Source organism: Rhinolophus sinicus, chromosome 17, assembly GCF_057876585.1.
Source record: "Rhinolophus sinicus isolate RSI-liver-muscle chromosome 17, RSI-T2T, whole genome shotgun sequence".
Lineage (NCBI taxonomy): Eukaryota > Metazoa > Chordata > Mammalia > Chiroptera > Rhinolophidae > Rhinolophus > Rhinolophus sinicus.
In genome coordinates, this window is record NC_142517.1 from 73286390 (window position 1) to 73305752 (window position 19363).

The window sequence follows — 19363 nt, forward strand, 5'->3', positions numbered from 1 at the left end:
AAAAAAAAATAGTATGTAAATATACTAAGCCTTCAACTTTTAAAAAACTATAAAAAGAACAAATAAAGGAAAAATGTTTGTATATGGATGGAATTGATAAAGATAAAAGTAAAATTAGTGATTTTGGAAAAAAAAAAGAAGAAAACCAATGTTGGTTATTGAAAATCTGAATAAAACAGACTAACAGCTGGAAAGCCCAACTAAGAAAAAAGATAGATAACGTTAGAATGAAAAAGGAAATCTAAAATTACAAACAAGTAAGAGATTAAGAGAATTATTGGAATACTAATGCAATTCTCTATCAATTTCTTAAATCTAGAGAAATAGTTGGTTCTTAAATCTAGAGAAATGACAAAGTATTTCTAGTATTTCCAAAATCAACTCAAGAAAAGATGGCAAAAAATTATCAGATCTATAACCCTATTACAAATACAAATATTTTCTAACACTCTAACCACTAAATAAACTTTCAAGCTTAATTTTATAGGCATTGTATACAGTCCATGAGATCAGATGATTTCTAGGTGATCTAATTATTATATAGCACAGAAGAAAGATGAAAAACTTCCCATTTATTTTTCAAAGGTAATATATAACCAAAATTCCAAAGAGAGAATAAAGAAAAAATTATTTTAAATCCTCATGAACATAGATATAAAATCCTGAATAAAACATTTGCAGCATAGCAAATAGGTTTGTTACTACTACTGGTGTGATGACAAATTATTACACTTCTGTCTTAGTTTTTTCATCTGTAAAAGGAGAACATAACAGTACTTAAAGCATGATGTGTCAGGAAGATTAAGCAGTAAGTATAAAGTTCTTAGAAAAGTGCTTGGCACATGGCAAATGCTCAGTAAATGTTAGCTATTATTATCCCAAGAACAAAAACAACATAATCCATTGCATTACCATTTTAAAGAGAAAATAATATATATAAATGTAAACATGTGACAATTTTTTTGCAGACATTTTGGCCAATCTTTAAGTAAAACAGGTATAAAGGGCAATCTCCTAAGCACTTTAAAAAATATTTATCACACACCAATAGTACAAGTTATACTAAGTGTTAAAATACTGGTCATTTTCATTCAATTAAGTATTAAGATAAAGATGTTCAGTATCACCATGATTATTCCATGTTTTGGAGACTACACTAATGAAATAAAGCAAAAAAACAAATATTGGGAGAGATGAAATTATTATTTGCAGATGATATATAGCTAGAAAGTCTAGGGAAGTAAGCAAAATTCTATTAGAGTAAGAGATTTTAGTAGGTTATATAAAAGATATACCAAAAATCAGTATCTTTTTTCCAGAAGCAGCAACAAATTAAAAATGTATAGGAGAAAAAGAGAGCCCACTCACAGTAACAAAAATTATGTAACACTCAGGAATAAACTTAATGAGAATGGTACAAGACTGTATGAAAAACTGTCTAAAATTTCATTGAATATAAAATACAACCGGAATACTTTTTATTAACTATTTAGCAGTATCTGTTATCTTCTCAACCACTCAAACTAAAAATTTGGAAACCTTCGTTTCATCCCTCTCACTCTTTATATCTGAAATTAGTCACTAAATCTTGCCTATTTCACCTCATATACATTTCTGAAATTTGTCACCTCTTTGCTACCTCCACTTCAGTTATCCTAGTTATCCTTTGGAAAGACTCCAGCAAATATTCTCCATACTTCTAGTTTTATGTTTCTCAAAATCACAGCCCATCCAGCTGCCACAGGAATCAATCTAAAACACAAACCTAACTAGATCAGGCCCCCATTTAAACTAAAAGGTCACCACTGAATTCTGAATGGAGTCCAAGCTCAAAACTAACAGGCTTTTAGTCATCTGGACCCAGCTTCATCTCCTTCTCTTCCTCCTTTTTGAGGCTTAAAATATGGCTCTGTGTTTCCCATATTAAGATATGCAAGCATCTCTGACTAAAAAGATGCTTCTCACAGCTATCGTCATGGTAGGGTATACCCTACGAAAGTTACAACATCAATTTTTGGTGATTTTTCAGAAAGACATTTTGTATTAAAATGGATATTTTATGGAAGATATACAAAAAAATGTGTGACTGCTTAAGTTAAAATGCAAACTCAAAGAAAGATGGCACTTACAACAAGTAGCTTTGACCCTTTCCCTGGGCTCAAAATGGGGATGATGATGACACATTTGTCATTTCTAATGAAAGTCTCACACTACCAAACTGTTATCACTTCATTTGCCAAGATGTAACTAACACATGCTGAGAACATAATTATGCCAGGTCTGCTGTCTGCACGACCTGACATGACCTCACCTCTCCTATTCTCTCAACTCCAGTGGCAGTGGTATCCTTACTGTTCCTGACACATTGTCAGGCTTGGGTTTCAGGGCCTCTGCCCTTGCTATTCTATCTAGAAATCTTTTCCCCGAGAGAGTATTCCTTGCAGTATTTCCTCAAATGTTGCTTTCTCTACCCTGACCTCCCATTTCTCTTCTTCTCAGCCACCATTACATTAGAGAAATAATTCTGCTGTTATTTTTTTTCTCCATCTCACTTTCCTTAACTGACTGTGTTTATTATTTAGCTTTTTTTTCCTAAGAGAAGGTAATGGTAACGTTTTGTTTTGTTGACAGTATGATTTTTATTTTATTCACTGAATCTATTTTCTAGACCAGTGCCTAGCACATTGTAGGCTCTAATTATTTACTGACTGAACAATCTTATGCAACAGATTTTACCTTACGAAGAGATTGAAACAGTGAGAATCTGCCTTTGATCACACAGGAAAAGGTAGAGGTAGGAATTGTAAGCAGACAGCCTTTACCATAACTTTACCATAACTGCATGGTGCCCCTAATTTATGTGAATTCCGTAGGTACTGTTTAGCACATTTCCCTTATTAGACAGTTCCTTCCCTGCAGGAGATACTTCATTATCTTTGTTCCCTTGCTGGTGACGTCAAGACGTCTAGCCCACTTTACACACTCAATAATTGTTTACAGAATGAATGAATGCATAAATACATTACCCAATGATTGTTACATGTATGTCTAATTGGTTAGATTATTTTAAGCTTTCAGATTTAATTTTAAATTGATTTTTAATATAAAAATAAACGCTGCCTTTAAAAATAGTGATGTAAAGAATACGTCCTTTGAATTGACAAAACATGACTTCTGACAAATGGTTTAATTAAAAGGATATGTACCGTATTCTTACAATTTTCTCCAAACTGCTTTTTAAAGCTTTATTCAACAGTAGCATACATTAAGCAAAAAGCTCCAGAACCAGCTATTCGACTCATTTAATGACATACACATACATATTAATGATCTCTGATCAAAAACCGTAAATGACAGCGCCATTTCCATGGACACCGAGATTTATAAAACAATCAATCACGCCAAATAAAAACAGACACCTTCACTTACAAAAACTGACGCTAATGAAATCACCCTCGGAGCAATACCCGGCCCAGGAGTCACCCGCAGGTAGCTTTCTCAAATAAGTTTGACAATGACTATCGTTACGGGCACGACTAACTTGCCACAGAATCCCAATGGCCACAGGTTTACTCTGAGAAACAAGCATTTCTGCGTAGAAGGGGTGGACATATGAGCTGTTAAAAAGGGACCCCTCCCCGGCCGCCTCAAAACCTAGAGCCCAAGATTCTCCTCCTCAGAGCTCCTCACCGTGTCTAGACTAGGGGGAAGCGACCATTTCTCAGGTAGAGGATGATGCGCAAAGGAAAAACTGGCTATCCAGCGCGAAGGCCGAGGAATCAAACGAAAACAGATCGCACTGATGAACAAGGACCCCTTGCGTCTAACTGCCCCTTCACAGCTGGAGCAGCAATCGCATTTCTCGCGAGATTCTCGTGTTCCCGGGATCTCAAAGCTGAAACCTCGCGGCTTTTCAGATCTGAAAGGACAGCTCCCAACCCACTTCACGGAATCATCAAGCGCCTCGACATCTCTGCCCGTACTCCCCTTCCCTCCATCTCCTAGTCTCCCCCACTCCCCTTCCGTTATTGACAGCAGTCAGTACCCCAGGGTGCCCTGGGAGTTCCGGAGCGCGACCGGAACCGGAAGCTTCTGGGAGCGAGGGGGTGGGGTCTCAAATCAAAAAAAGCGCGGCGAAAGCTGGAAACTCGACCTGGCTGGGTCCAGGTGGTGGGCCCTTGGTGTGGCTGTGGCGGGTCTCAATGGACTCCACCCATTGCTTGAAGTCCTTGCTCCTGACCATCAGCCAGTATAAAGCCGTTAAGTCGGAGGCGAACGCTAGCCAGCTTTTGCGGCACTTGGAGGTGAGGGGCTTCGCTGTAGTAATACTTAGTTTACCGCACGGCCGGAGTGTAGCGGCCCCAGCCTAGAATAGAAAGGACAGCTCTCTTCCTCAGCTGTCTTTTTGTCTTGGTAAAGAAGGCGAGGGAGTATCACCCTTGCGTTCGCACCCTCTTCTCCCCGCCCCTAGTCCCTCCACGTTCCGCTGGCTGCTGCGGGAGGGACGAGTGACTGCTGAAAGTCCTAGGAAGAGGAAGGTTGGGACAGAAGATTGGGGAATTGAGGCTGTGTTTGGGGGGGGTAGAGGAGAAAGCTCAAAGCCATATCTTTTCCTTTGCTTCTTTTTTTCTTTTTTCTTTTACGTCCTAACAGAGCCCTGACAGAATACACAGCGATTCTCAGGGGTGAAGGTGATGGGGAGTGATGATTAAAACTTGTTTTATTCCTTGTCCCTTAGGCAGTTTACAGTCTGAACCTGTTCCTTCCTGCTTTTATTTTAAATTCATGTTGACCTCGAACTTGAAAAATACTATTTCAACTTTCTGTGGAGTAAGAGGCAATCTCACTAGTAATCATAATATTTTTTTCTTTACCAAAATATATTGCTCACAGTTTTTCAGTCCTAAAATACTGAATTGCTTTCATTTTTTTTTATTAGTTCCCACTGATTTGTGTCTAGAGTATTCAGTGTTATAACTTTTTTTGCTCTTAATATGCTGTCATTTGTTAAGCATTGATGGAATTCCACCTAACATTGATCTCAGCTGAATAATAAATAATTAAGCTCAATCAAGTCTTATTTTAATTCTCTGTGGCAGCTTCTATTTACATAAAGTATATTCTACTTGTTACATGAACCCTAAATAAAAGATTAAATTACGAAAGATTAGCAAAATTCTACAAAGAGAAGACCATTGTGAATCAGTCTTCGGTGAAACTGGAGTGCTTTAAATGTGTCTTTGTTCTCTCAAGCTTCACTGGTGTTCTTTCTACTTCAGGTGCCCATCTCCTAAGTACATTTTCTTTTTCATTCATTACCTCAACAAATTTCTGCAAACCTAATAAAGTTGAAGGTGTTAGCTGTTAAATGCTAATGCTTTGCTTCTTAAGATAAAACAGTGTACTAGTGGATCCAGAAGCCACAGAGTAAGCTGGGCTGTCAGTTTTATTTAAGATACAGGACTTAAATATTTCCGATATTAATTTGAAACATTACCTCTCTTTGAGAATAAACAGGTATGTTGTGAATCTAACTACTATGTTATTGTGAATTGAAGGAGACTTCGGAGAAATTTGAGGCTTAGAGAGTGGCTTCTTGATAGTGTTCCAAACTTTCAGGGGGTTCCAAACTGAAAAATAATCTACCATTTAGAGAGATAACATACATACAATGCGTAACGTGCATTAATCTTCAATAAAGATCTTGATAGGTTGTTTTTGTTTTGTTTTTTAACATATCTATACACCCAAGTAGCTACCACCCATATCATAATATAGAACATTTCCAGCCCCCTATAAGGTTTTCTTCAATGTCCCTTCTTGTAAAGTTCAGATAAGTGGACTTATACAATATGTACTTTTGTGCCTGGCTTCTTTCAGACAATATAATCTGAAATTCATTCTGTTGCACATGGGCCGTACTTCGTTCTTTTTTTATTGCTGTGTAGAATTCCAATGTATAAATGCACCACAGTTTATATTCTCTGGTTGATGGGAATTTGGGTTTCCAGTTCTGGATAGAATTTGAATAAATCTCATAAATATTTTCATACTCTTTTTGTGGCTATATGTGCACTAATTTCTTTTATATAGGAGTGAAATTACAAGTCTTACAGTTTATGTTCAGTTTTAGTTGAAACTGCCAGTGAATTTTTCACAAGTGAATACCATTTTACCTTCCCACAAGCAATATATGAAATTTGCTGTCATTCATCCACACCAATCCTTGGTGTTTTCAGATTTTTAAATTTCCACCACTTTGGTGGTGATATTAATGGTGAATATCTTTGTGCAGACCTCATGAGAGCAACATGAGGATACAAAGAGAGACAGTTATCCTGTGAAAGGAGATTATTCATTCTGCTATTTTGCTACACTTCTTCGCTATATTTTTTTCTTTATAGTCCCATGCAGAATCCGAGCTTTGAATTGTTTTATGAAGGCAGAGCTGACTGGTCTCAATCTTGATGATTTTTCATAGCACTAATCTTACATAATGTTTATGAGCATGGATTCAGGAACAATGAATCCCAATTTTGCTACTATCTCAGTGTGTTTACTCATCTGCACTATAATTAGCCCCTATCTTGCAGGTTATGAAGATGAAAAGAATTAACATAATGTACCTAAAACAATGCCTAGGCCAAAGTAAGTGTTAAAGTATTAGTTATTACTGAAATAAATTCTATTTACCTAAAGCATACAATGGGTATGAATGAGTAAAGAAGAAAATTTGTAAAGCAGTTTTAAAATTTCACCTTGTAATAATCATTCCATGTTAGAGTACTTATGTTATTGAATTACAAATCCAGTTCTGAGAGAAATTGTATTTAAAGCAGAAAATGTCTTAATCTTCTAGAGGACTAGCTTTATAAGTAGGCAAAAGAGCAATCTTCAGAAGATTCCTCACCACAAAATATCTACTATCAGTATCTAATTTCACCTTTGGACCTATTTTTCAGTCTAACAGACTTTTTCTTTAATGTTAAAACACATAATCCTTGGGATTTGATTGTTTTTAAATGAAAACATTTAGAACAGATTTAATCTAATTCTAAAGTAACTAATTGTTCTTCCATTTTTATAGAAAAGGCGTGCTTAATAATAAATAACATTCAAAAAACATTTTGAAAATATGTGTCTGACAACTGTTCTTGTCCTTCAATCCCAGCTTTACCTTTTCCAGGGGTAAGGGGGAGAGTGGCTTGTACAGTTATAAGAGAGGAGTAAGAAGTGGAACAACCAAAGATAAAATTTGTGCCTGACTTGGTCACTTAAAAAAATTTTTTTTTTACTCCCTTTTTTGTAATTTCTAACTTCTGCACTCAGCTACTATCTTTGGGAAGAAGCAGAAGTAATCTGGAATTTAATCCCATAGCTAAGCCTTTGGATTTAGCTACTTTTTACTTCCTATTGCCCCCTTCAAAGTAGGTGGAATGAATGCACTGGAATTCATTTATTCAATAAATATATTAGTAGTAGAGTGTTGATTTGTAGTCTATGCCCTTATGGAGTGTTCAGTATAGTAGGGAGGATAAATACTACTAGGTCGCCAAAAGTTTGCCAGTTTATGAAATGAACTTTGGATAATGTAACAGGCAAACCTAACCTAGCTGGTAGAAGAGAGCTAGAGGAAGCTTCTTGGAGGAAACAAATTAAAACTGAAACCTGAGTGATTACATTAATTAGTGAGAAAGGGATTGGTAATTTTCACGCAGAGGAAACAATGTATGAATTTTCTAAATTAGGAAAGAATGGCAGTGGCACTTTGGAAGAACTAAGTTTTTATTAGAAATGGTAAAGGGAAGAAAACTGCCAATTTTTAACTAACACATTTTAATTACTATTTTGTAGGTAATTTCTGGACAGAAGCTCACACGATTATTTACATCAAATCAGATATTACCAAGTGAATGCCTGAGTTGCCTTGTAGAGCTACTTGAAGACCCAAACATAAGTGCACCACTGATCTTAAGTATTATCAGTTTGTTGTCTCAACTAGGTAATGTATTTAGTTTCTCTTTTTCATTTTTTAGAAAGTGTATAAATTTAATATTTTTAAGAGGCAAAATTTAGGTATAGAATCTTTCAGCAAATGATTCACATTCAGAAGATTTCTTCTTTGCAGGTCCTTTCAGAACTATTTTTCTTTGTGGATCTCTTTAAAAGGGAATCTTGTATGCATCCTTTCTTAAAATTATTGGAACAAAGAATCTGAAACATGTCAAAGCTTCATTGTGGTCTACACAAAAGAATGCATGCTCCTTGGGAAATGCTGACCTACTTTTGAATTTTAAAAAAGAGAACATGTACATAATGCCAATATTAAAAAACACTACTCAGAAAACTGATAACTAGTGATAAAAAAAAAATCGTCCTTTTTTGATAGACTACACTGAACTTAGAGCTAAGGGTTAAAATGCAGGTGTTGCTTTTTTATTTCTTTCATACTTTGTCTTTAGTTTTTAACATTTCATTTAATTACTTTACAGTGACTCTTGACTCATCGTCACAAACCCTCATCATTTTCACTTTTGGGGATGATATTGGGAATGTTTCTTTTTTCTTTTTTTTAAAGATTTTATTGGGGAAGGGGAACAGGACTTTATTGGGGAACAGTGTGTACTTCCAGGCCTTTTTTCCAAGTCAAGTTGTTGTCTTTTCAATCTTAGTTGTGGCCGGCACAGCTCAGCTCCAGGTCCAGTTGCTGTTTTTTTCTAGTTGTTGGGAGCATAGCCCACCATCCCTTATGGGAGTGGAACCGGCAACCTTGTGGTTGAGAGGATGTGCTCCAACCAACTGAGCCATCTGGGAGCTCAGCGGCAGCTCAGCTCAAGGTGCTGTGTTCAATCTTAGTTGCAGGGGGCGCTTCCCACCATCCCTTGCGGGACTCGAGGAATTGAACGGGAACCTTGTGCTTGAGAGCCCACTGGCCCATGTGGGAATCGAGCCAGCAACCTTTGGAGTTAGGAGCATGGAGCTCTAACCACCTGAGCCACCGGGCAGGCCCCGGGAATATTTCTTAATGGTTTGATACGTGTGTTTCCAGATCTTTTTCTATGTTATAACAAATAATTTTAGATCAAATAAATTAGCAATTTTGGTTATTTTTAACAAAATGGTATTGCAGCGCACCATTTTTCTTTTTTCACTTGGTGTTTCTCAGGTATCTTTACATATTGGTATCTTTTTCATCATCGCCTTATACTACATTGTAGAGTATTATAATTTATTCAGTCACTTTACTAATGATGGGTACTCATGTATGTTCTTTATTGAGTTTTTGCTATTAGAATCAATAGTGCAGTGAACATTTTTATGTATTTTTGCTCAAATATTTGTGTATTTCTGTTGAATAAATTTCCAGTAGAATTTTCAGATCATTGTTCAATTTGATAATCATTGCTGAATTGCTTTCCCGAAAGGCTATGCTAATTCTAACATCCACCAACTATTTGTATGAAAACTTTCAACATTTAAATATGTTAGAAGTTTTTTAAGTGATGGTCTTTACATTTGCTTTTTAAATTTTTATTTTTTAATTAATAGATTTTATTTTTGGAGCAGTTTTTAGACTACAAAAAAATTGAAATGATAATCTTTTGACAGCAAAATTTCTACAAGTACATAAAGCAAGGTTTTTTCCTTGAGATTAATTTAGTCCACATAGAGAAATCATTTGTTTATTGGCCAAAAAGGAAAAGCTCATACTCCCTTCCCTTTAGCAGCTCATATAATTGCTGTGCTTAAACTTCTGAGTGAAAGGTATTTGTAAATAAAATAGCCATGTTATGTTTGATATTTTTATACAATGGCAAATTTAATATGGAAATAGATTTAAAATTGTCATTCATCCATGGAGACCATATATAAAAATGATATATTTTGTGCCATTTTATTTTAATTTACAGCTTTAGACAATGAAACCAAAGACTGTCTTCAGAGTACATATAATCTGAATAATGTGCTGGCAGGCGTGATTTGTCGGAGCAACAGTTACCATAATGATTCAGTGTTTTTGCAGGTATGTACACCCACACAGTACTTTTCACTTAATACTTGTTCTCTCTTCCTTATTTTCAGATCAAAATTGATAATATCTATCATAAACTGCTAACTTACAGTGTATATGCTGGCATAATACTGCATGATTAGGTACAGTTCTTGCCATTGATAAATTTAAGAACTGGTTGATCACACGCGTACTACTGTTTCAAAGTTCTAGAGAAGGGAAGCTTATCCATGTTGAGTACTATTACTGTAAGAAAAACAAATCTCCATTATAACTGCTTTGACAGACTTACAAACACAGATGTCAGCATTTTGAGATATAAGCTTTCACATTAAATTACAATTGGAGTTGACACCTTGTCTCAATCTGTTGAGGAAACATTCGACAAAAAATGAAGCTATTGATTTGGTCTTATTTAGCATAGATTCAAAGCTCTTATACTCATAATATTTTATTGAGCCTAATATGCAATTGTAAGATAGAAAAGTATTGCCAATTAAACTGACATGCAATCTTAAAAGCGGTAAAATGTGAAAAAATATATGTTTTAGAATTGATGGAATATATATGTATGTATGTGTGTGTGTGTGTATATACACACACACACACATATAAATTTCAACTTGCATATACGTTTAAAATGATTGAGTGAACCAGGTTGATGACAAGATGCTCTAGGAATGTGTGTTTTTAGTAGTCTCATTACTTTGTGTTTAAAAAAAGAGAGAGAGAGAACCATTTTAAGAAATGGAAAAGTTCTTGCTCTAAACTCTGCCTCATAAAATGGTAGCATGCTCAGAATATGCACAGGAGTCCATTTTTGTGAGCATGCAACGTTTTTATGTGTTTGTGTTCATTACTGTTTTCTTATTCTCAGTGCATTCAACTTCTGCAGAGGTTAACATATAATGTGAAAATTTTTCATTCTGGTGCCAATATAGATGAACTAATCACATTCCTGATAGATCGTATGTGAGTATACAACCAAACATGTAACCAAATAATCTGTTGGTTTATTTTTAAAATAAATCCATGTAATAGTTCAATTTTTTTAGTTTTTTCCAACTTTTTAAACTGAGTGAGAGTCTGATTCTTATTTACATTTAGATAATTTTAAGGATCAAATGGTGTAAAACAGCTTTAATTTTCATAGCAAAACTTTATCAAATTCATTTGAACAGAAGAAATTGACACTGAAAGTTGTATGTTTATATTTAATCCTGATAGGAGAATATACTGATGAGATAGCACATGGTCACTGACAATTATTTCCATGTTTCTATGCTGCAGTTGAATTGGATCATTTAGTTTCAAAACATGAACTAAATGGGCAATACTATTCAAAGCTTTATCTTCACATGTTAATCAGATTTTTCATTTTGCATTCAAAAAGGAATTTAAATGTGTAAATTACTATGTAATTTTGAGTAGTTAAGAATGAATTTAATGCTTTTGTCTTACTATTTTTCTTAAAACAACAGTCAATCTTCTGAAGATGAGTTAACAATGCCTTGTCTAGGATTATTGGCAAATCTTTGTCGACACAATCTTTCTGTTCAAACATACATAAAGACTTTGGTAAGAAGTTTGTTTATAAAATGTTTGTTTCTTGTTTTGTGATGGGTTCTGTGCTTAAAGAAAATATTATCTTTTTCTTTTAAATAATTTTAAATAATTCTTTTAAATAATTTAAGAATTAAATTATCTTTTTAAATTATTAAAATATTATCTTTTTAAATTATTATCTTTTTAAATTATTATCTTTTTAAATTATTAAAATATTATCTTTTTAAATTATTAAAATATTATCTTTTTCTTTTAAATAATTTTAAATAATTCTTTTAAATAATTTAAGAATTCTTATGTCTCCTCCAGCTGACCCATCAAAGTTAACAAAAAATTGATTGACATATAAATAAGTTGAAGTATTCCAGCTTTCAAATACTGTATTATATTTTAGATGATAAGGGTTAATACAAATGTTGATTAGTAAAAGTTTTCTTTCTCCATAGCATCCATTATTTGCTGTATTGAATAATATAAGAAAAGGTCATTTATTTTGTGCTGATAGAAGGGGGGCAGATCATTAGCAATCCTATTTACCTCAGTCTTGTATTTCTGCAAAATCCATGGCAGCTCCATTAGAAAGATCTGTGAGTAAATGCCTAGCATCAACTACCAGTACTTATGATAAGTGAAGGCACACTAACTAAGTTAACTGACCCACCATCGGAAATACAGTAAATCAAGAGTTTATTGTCTAAGGTACTTTGAAAACAGTCCCCCTGCTATGCAATTTTCAATATTACCTGTTTAATTTTAAATTAAACAATATCTCATTTGTTCATGTGCTGGATTTTTCTGACCTGGTCTTACTTTGGAGGTAGAGGTTATTTTGAGCCATGGAAGTGTTTGAGAAAGGTAAACATTCACTCATAACCCCATATCTAAATACTGCTCTTCACTAAAATTGTATATATCTACTCATATACTACTGTAAGCAATATGTGAAAGTACCATCTTACTCCTTGAATGATCTGTTGAGTTGATTATGATATTTAATAAAAGTTTACCTACTCTGTGCAAGATATACTTTCTGAACCAAAATATAAAACTTATAATTTTTCATTCTAATTTATTTAAAAAATTTTTTCTTCCTCAGAATAATGTGAAATCTTTTTATCGAACTCTTATAAGCTTCTTGGCCCATAGTAGTTTAACTGTGGTTGTGTTTGCACTTTCAATATTATCCAGTTTGACATTAAACGAAGAGGTTGGGGAAAAGGTAAATATGATTTTTTGTTATTAATAAAATTCTAGAATTTATACTCTCTGATATTTTAAATGTCATTGAGGATCTTTATTAAGTTTTAGGATGGTGTCAACTTGAACTTTTTTTGTATAATATACTTCCCTAATTTGTTTTAAAGTTATTCCATGCTCGAAATATTCATCAGACTTTTCAGCTAATATTTAATATTCTCATAAACGGTGATGGCACACTAACCAGAAAATATTCAGTTGATCTACTGATGGATCTCCTTAAGAATCCTAAAATTGCTGATTATCTTACCAGGTATGGCTCTCTTTGACAAATTTTAAGATCTCCCCCTTTTTTTTTTTTAACCAAGATGGTTTGTGATAAATAAAACTGCCTTTTTATTTTTAGTAAACTTGAATTCTGATTTATGATAGACTAAATCAAAAATTTTGATGTGCTTTATTCCTATTCTTTTTTCTTTCCTGGCCTGAAATGTACAAGTATAACAAGGGTATGTGTGTGTGTCAGTCTCTTTTTAGATGAATAAGGCTGTGTCATTCTCCAAAATGTACACATCTTGATTAATCTGTTTCAAAATCAGTTAAATCTTGAACATTATGATTTTTTGAAACAATATTTTTATTATAAGAACATTCATGTCAGTATGTCTGTCTCTGTGTTTTTTTCTTTTGTGTACGAAAAATAGATGTTTTCTTCTTTGGGTGACTTGTGTTATAAGGTAAAAATGAGAACGTGTTTATGTGTCTATTCTATCTCAGTGACATTTCATGTGATCATTTATGTTTTGAGATTGGTTAGTAACTGTTTTCCAAAGACCTCATAGCCTTTTTGCATCTCAAGTTAAATTTTCCCAGTGCCTAAGCTGCTTTGTGGTCCTAAGCTGGAAAATTGTTGTAATTGCTTCAAAGAGTTAATGAATCATTCAGAAACAGGAAAACATTTATTGGGGGATGAGAGGTGGTGTTAGTAGAGGCAGGGATATGAAAGACATAGTCCCTCATCTTTAAGGAACATAGAATCTGGAAATTAAAAACAAAAGCTAAGCACTAAGGCCAGGCTATCCACGACTCACGGTTAACTGATACTTTGCAAAACCAGGAAGCACTCACATTGGCATATCATTTTTTCTTCTAAGCATCAATCGATAAGAGAACTGTCTTCCAGAATGCCCTCCCTTTACCTGCCCTCTCTTTATCTGTTCCAAGAATCCTCCAAATGTATTCTCATCTAATACTCATTCTGGCCACCAAATAGTGCTTATTTAACAGCTTCGGAGTAAACAGAAAAATTTTGGATATATCTCTCCAAGAGGACAGAAAGATAATCTGATGTAATATTATTAGTAGGTGGCCGCTTAATCACTTATATCTCTGTTCCATCATCTATTTTCTCTCTAGCCTAGATCCCTAGTCACCTCTGGAAAGAAAATTATGTTTGTGTTTTCCTCTTATTTATCTGCTCTATCATTTAGCAAAACATTACTGAATCTGTTCCAAAGTCTACCTTAATGCCTGGATACCTAATCAAAGCTTGAGAAAAATCGCACCTTATGAATTTGTATGCTACATATTCATGATTTCTAACTTTATCTGGGCAACACCTCTTATATTTATTCCCAGTCAGCTTTCTTTCACATTTTCAACAGTGGCTCTTTCAAATATTTACTACTTTCCTCTTGCCACTTTTCAATCAGGAGCGATCTTATCTTTGTTTCACATAAAAAAAAAACCAAAACGGAATCCCATCTAATTTGAGTTCCCTCAAATCTGGTCTCCTGAACAGTTACCTGTGTTTATACCAATTCTTACTAGTGCCCTCCTATTTCACTCATAAACATATCCTAATATTCTATGCATTGTCTCATTCTGTCCTACATCTGTTTCTTCTATCTCCTACCATTCAGTTGACTCCTTTGGCTTATACATAAGCTCAACTTGCAACTTTTCCAACAAGATGTCCCTTTTAAAATTTGTGATCTGCTGTTGCTTTCAAGGTGAATATCCATATTCTCAGTATAGCAATCCAAACTCTGGTCCCTGGCAACCTCAGCCTTACTACTTCACATTTTCTTAAGTACTTTTGTATAATCATTTCAGACAATATATAGAACCACCAACTTGCTACAAGTGCCATTTCATGTATCCATGTGCTGTTTCTTCTGAAGAGCTTCCTCTGGTAGGCTGGAATACTTTCTTCTTCATATGTCTGACTCCTGTTTACTCTTTTAGACTCAAGTCTGGGAAGCCTCAGCTGATCAGGCCTGTCCCACTGAGTCTGGTTTTGATACCCATCCTATTTATAGCATTCTATATATTTCTTCATTATAGCATTGTATTTTACGTTATATTAGTTTATTATTTTATGTCTTTCTGCCTCCATCCTTAAACTGTGAGATCTCCTTCAGGGCTTATTCTTCCAAATCCAGGATGTACCAATCACATAGAATATAATGTGAGTGGTACCTCTAGTACCTCTTAGAGTTGTGTAGCACAGGGCCCTACTGCTTATTTCTATATGTGCAGAGCCAAATTTAATGTCTGCCAATTATAGATGCTTTATAAATAAGTACCTTTTTAATTTATTAGAATATTCACGTTCTTTCAATTTTTGCAACCTTTAAAAGAAGGGAATTGAGGTACAGAAAGTTTCAGTGATTTTATTTATTGCCATAAGTCATTGTTCTTTCACTGTTTAGTAAACGTCAGAGCCAATATCATAATAGAATACCATAATAATAGAATATGTTTCAAATTTTAAGTGTAAAGACTTTTGTATTAGAAGCTCAAAATAGATAAAAGAAAACACACTTAAATTTTATGTTAATTTTGTACATAAATCTGTTTTGATGTTTCAGTTCCTTCTCATTTGATAATATATTTTTATTTCAAACCTAGGTATGAGCACTTTTCTTCATGTCTTAATCAAGTATTAGGTCTTTTTAATGGAAAGGATGCTGATTCTTCTTCAAAGGTATATAAAACATGACTTTTTGTTTTACACTTTTTAAAAACTATCATGTGAAGAAAAATCTTAAGTGCACAGAAATCTCTGAATTTTTACAAACTGAACACAGCCATATAACCAGTGTCTAGATCAGGGAACAGAACATTACCAATATTCTAAAACCCTCTTCGAATCTTGAATCTTTGTACACTGGTACAGTCCCTTTGGAAAACTGTTTTACGGTGTCTGCTAAATATATGTATGCTATATGACACAGTATTTCCACTTCCAGGTACATAGCCAAGACAGACATGTCCATGAGCTCACCAAAAGACATGTAGAAAATGTTAAACATAGAACATGAAATTTTTAAAATGATACCATTTACTGAGTTTTAAAAATGTCAAATGCTTGGGGGATAAATCCAACAAAACATGTATAAGGCCTCTACTCTGAAATTACAAAATATTGAGGAAAATAAAAGACCTAAATCAATACAGATATACCAAGTTCATAGATTGTAAGAATTTATAGTATTAGGTCAGTCAAAATCACAGCAGGTTTTATTGGTTTTTATTTCTGTATTTGTTTTATTTTGGTGTATGTGGAAATTGGTTACGCAAAGGTCCAAAAATAACCATGGCTGTCCTGAAAATAATGAACAGAATTGGAGGACTTATGATACTACCAGATATCAAGACTTAATATAAAGCTGCTGCAGTAAAACAGGGCAGTATTTTCATAAGAATAGACAGCTAGCCCCATGGAACAGAGTGCAGTCCAAAATCAAACCCATAGTTTATGGTCTTCTGATTGATAACAGTGCAGTTTTAAAAGTGTGATCATTTCAATAAATGACACTGGGTCAGTTTAATATCCATATTGGAAAAAGCTGAATTTTGACCCCCTACCTCACACCAAATGCGAAAATCAGTTCCAGGAAGATTGTAGATCTAGATGTGAAAGGTAAAACTGAACTTTTAGAAGAAACATGTAGCAGAATATCTTTTCAGCTTTGGGATAGACGAAGATTTTCTTAAACAGGAAACAGCACCAACTATACAGGAAAAAGGTTGATAAGTAAGATTACATTAAATTTAAGAGCTTCTGTTCATGAAAAGACCACCAATAAGAGAGTAAAAAGGCAATTCACAGAATGGGTAAAGTTATCTAGAATACATATATCCAGCAAAGCACTCTTATCTAAAATATATCATTTAAAAACTTGTACGTAGAAGTCTGAAAAAAACACTGAACTCAGTAGCTAACCTAAACAGAGAAAACTGAATTGTTCAATAAATATGAAATGGTTGCTTAACTTTATTAACATTCAGGGAAATGAAAATTTAAATGGTAATACAATACCCACTACACAACCACCAGATGATTCAAATTAAAAAATAGGAATAATTTTAAGCATAGATGAGAATGTAAAAAATGTATGTGTCCCCATACGCATGGGATGGAAAATTGGTACAATGACTTAATGAAAACTGGTATTATCTACTAATATTGGACGTATGCATAAACCAGAACCCAACAATTCCACTTTTAAGTATTTTCCCCAAAGAACTGAAATACGTATGTTCACCAGAAGACATGCAAAACATAGCAGTACTGCTCCTAATAGCCAAGCACTAGAAACAACCCAAATGCAATGGAATGGACAAATAAACTGTGGTATATTTATCCATCGGAATGCAGTCATGCACCACTTGATGATGAGAGCATTTTCTGAGAAATGCATCATTGTACGAACATCATAAGTACTTACACAAACCTAAATGGTATACCCTACACATGTAGGCTCTAGGGTATAGCCTGTTGGTTCTAGGCTGCAAATCCATACAGCATGTTACTGTACTGAATACTGTAGGTAATTGTAATACAGTGGTATTTCTGCATCTCAATATCTAAACAGAGAAAAGGTACAGTAAATATGTGGTATAAAAGATAAAAAATGGTACACCTGTAGAAGGCACTTACCATGAAAGGAATTTGCGAACCTGAATTGCTTTTGGCGAGTCATCGAGTGAGTGGTGAGTGAACATGCAGGTCGAGGACTTGCTGTGCACCATTGTAGGCTATAAATACTGCACTTAGGCTGCACTAAAATATAAAACAACACGAGTCTATATCAACCATGAGAGAAAATGATGCAATCAAGAGATGCTCTCAGCATGAAGCGTGAATCTGCTGCCGGCGTAACAGCATACTCTTTTACAGCAAACTTTTATTCGTAAATAGAAAGTACACTCCAAAATAATGATTTAAAAGTATAGTATAGTAAATACATAAAGCCGTAACAGTCCTTTATTATCGTTATCAACTTTGTGCACTGTACATAATTGTGTGCTATACTTTTATTCAACTGGCAGCACAGTAGGTTTGTTTACACCAGCATCACCACAAACACATGAGGAGTACATTGCACTCTGACATTAAGACGACACTTAGTGATAGGAATTTTTTAGCTCCATTATAATCTTATAGAATCCCCATTGTATCTGCTGTCTGTTAACTGAAATGTCATTGTTTGGAGCATGATTGTACAGCACTGAAAATGAGTGAAATGCAGCTGTATGCAACAATATGGATGAGTCTCACTAATACAAGGATAAGCTAAAGAAGCCAGACAGAAAACTATACACTACAAGATTCTGTTTATAAGAGTATATAAAGTTCTATGTGATTGTTTAATATAAACTGGTAAGCTGATTGAAGAATTTACATGGAAATGCAAAGATCCAAGAATAGCTCAGATAAAATTAATCTGTGGTGTCAGATATCTGGCCGGTACATGAAGGAGTGGTTGGGGCATTATCTAGCAAGGGATGCAAGTGGGTTCTGGAGTTTGGTAGAATTCTCTTAATCTGGTTCCTGGTTGCACAGGTGTGTTCACTTTGGGAAAACCATCTAGCTTTGCAGTAGTGCTTGATTTGTTTACTTCTCTGTATGTTATACTTACAAAGTGTACTTGAGAAAGTATTTTCTTATATGTGCATAAGGTATCACTGGTAAGATAAAGAAGAAACTAGTTGCATTGCTTGCCACCAGGGAGTGTAGCTAGAGGTCAGACCGGTACCTTTGAATTTGGAATCAAGTGAATGTACTACCTATTTAAAAACAAGTACTACAATATATTTAAAAGAGAATAAATCAAATATTGTTTATCAGTTTTTACATAATAAATGTTAACAGACTGAATTTATTAAAATTAGATGCTATCAAGTCAATTAAAACACAAATCCCAATTATATATGTCACTTACAAGAAATAGATAAAGGTTGAAAATAAATGAATAGGCTAAGAGATGACAAAATAATATTTTATGATAGGTTGGCAGTATATGAAATAAGGTAGAATTTAAATTAATAGCTAATAAACAGGTTGATATGTGATGTTATGTTACGTATTGGTATAAGGCCCAGTTTTCAAAGTAAAGAAGAAATGAAATAGGCTAGTGGAGCTAAGGGGCATAATGCTGACAGTGCAAACATCATGTAGAAGCAGCCATTCGTAAGGTTTTAACGCTTTAGGATGTCACTTTTAAATATTACCCTAAAATGTGCTTTATAGCAATTCTTGCATCTTAGCATGACAGCAAGTGTTAATTACTGATTTTA

The 19363-nt window shown here is 34.2% G+C and overlaps 2 protein-coding genes across 8 annotated transcripts in view; one reads left to right on the plus strand and one right to left on the minus strand.

Moving 5' to 3' along the window:
• Positions 1–4026, minus strand: part of DZIP3 (DAZ interacting zinc finger protein 3) — a 100391-nt gene extending 96365 nt beyond the window's left edge. For 4 of the 7 annotated variants that reach the window (XM_074332249.2, XM_074332244.2, XM_088794198.1 and 1 more), the window contains exon 1: positions 3691–3840. The gene's annotated coding sequence lies outside the window, so the exon portion shown is untranslated. Of the gene's footprint in view, positions 1–3429; positions 3469–3690 lie in introns of those variants that run through there. The other 3 variants (XM_074332225.2, XM_074332238.2, XM_074332230.2) reach the window with 3 other exon arrangements.
• Positions 3962–19363, plus strand: part of CIP2A (cellular inhibitor of PP2A) — a 33757-nt gene continuing 18355 nt past the window's right edge. The window contains exons 1-8 of the mRNA XM_019742926.3: positions 3962–4304; positions 7855–8002; positions 9912–10024; positions 10890–10984; positions 11494–11590; positions 12675–12797; positions 12943–13088; positions 15689–15764. Coding sequence (XP_019598485.3) covers positions 4203–4304; positions 7855–8002; positions 9912–10024; positions 10890–10984; positions 11494–11590; positions 12675–12797; positions 12943–13088; positions 15689–15764 — 900 coding nt within the window. The 5' untranslated portion in view covers positions 3962–4202. The remainder of the gene's footprint in view (positions 4305–7854; positions 8003–9911; positions 10025–10889; positions 10985–11493; positions 11591–12674; positions 12798–12942; positions 13089–15688; positions 15765–19363) is intronic.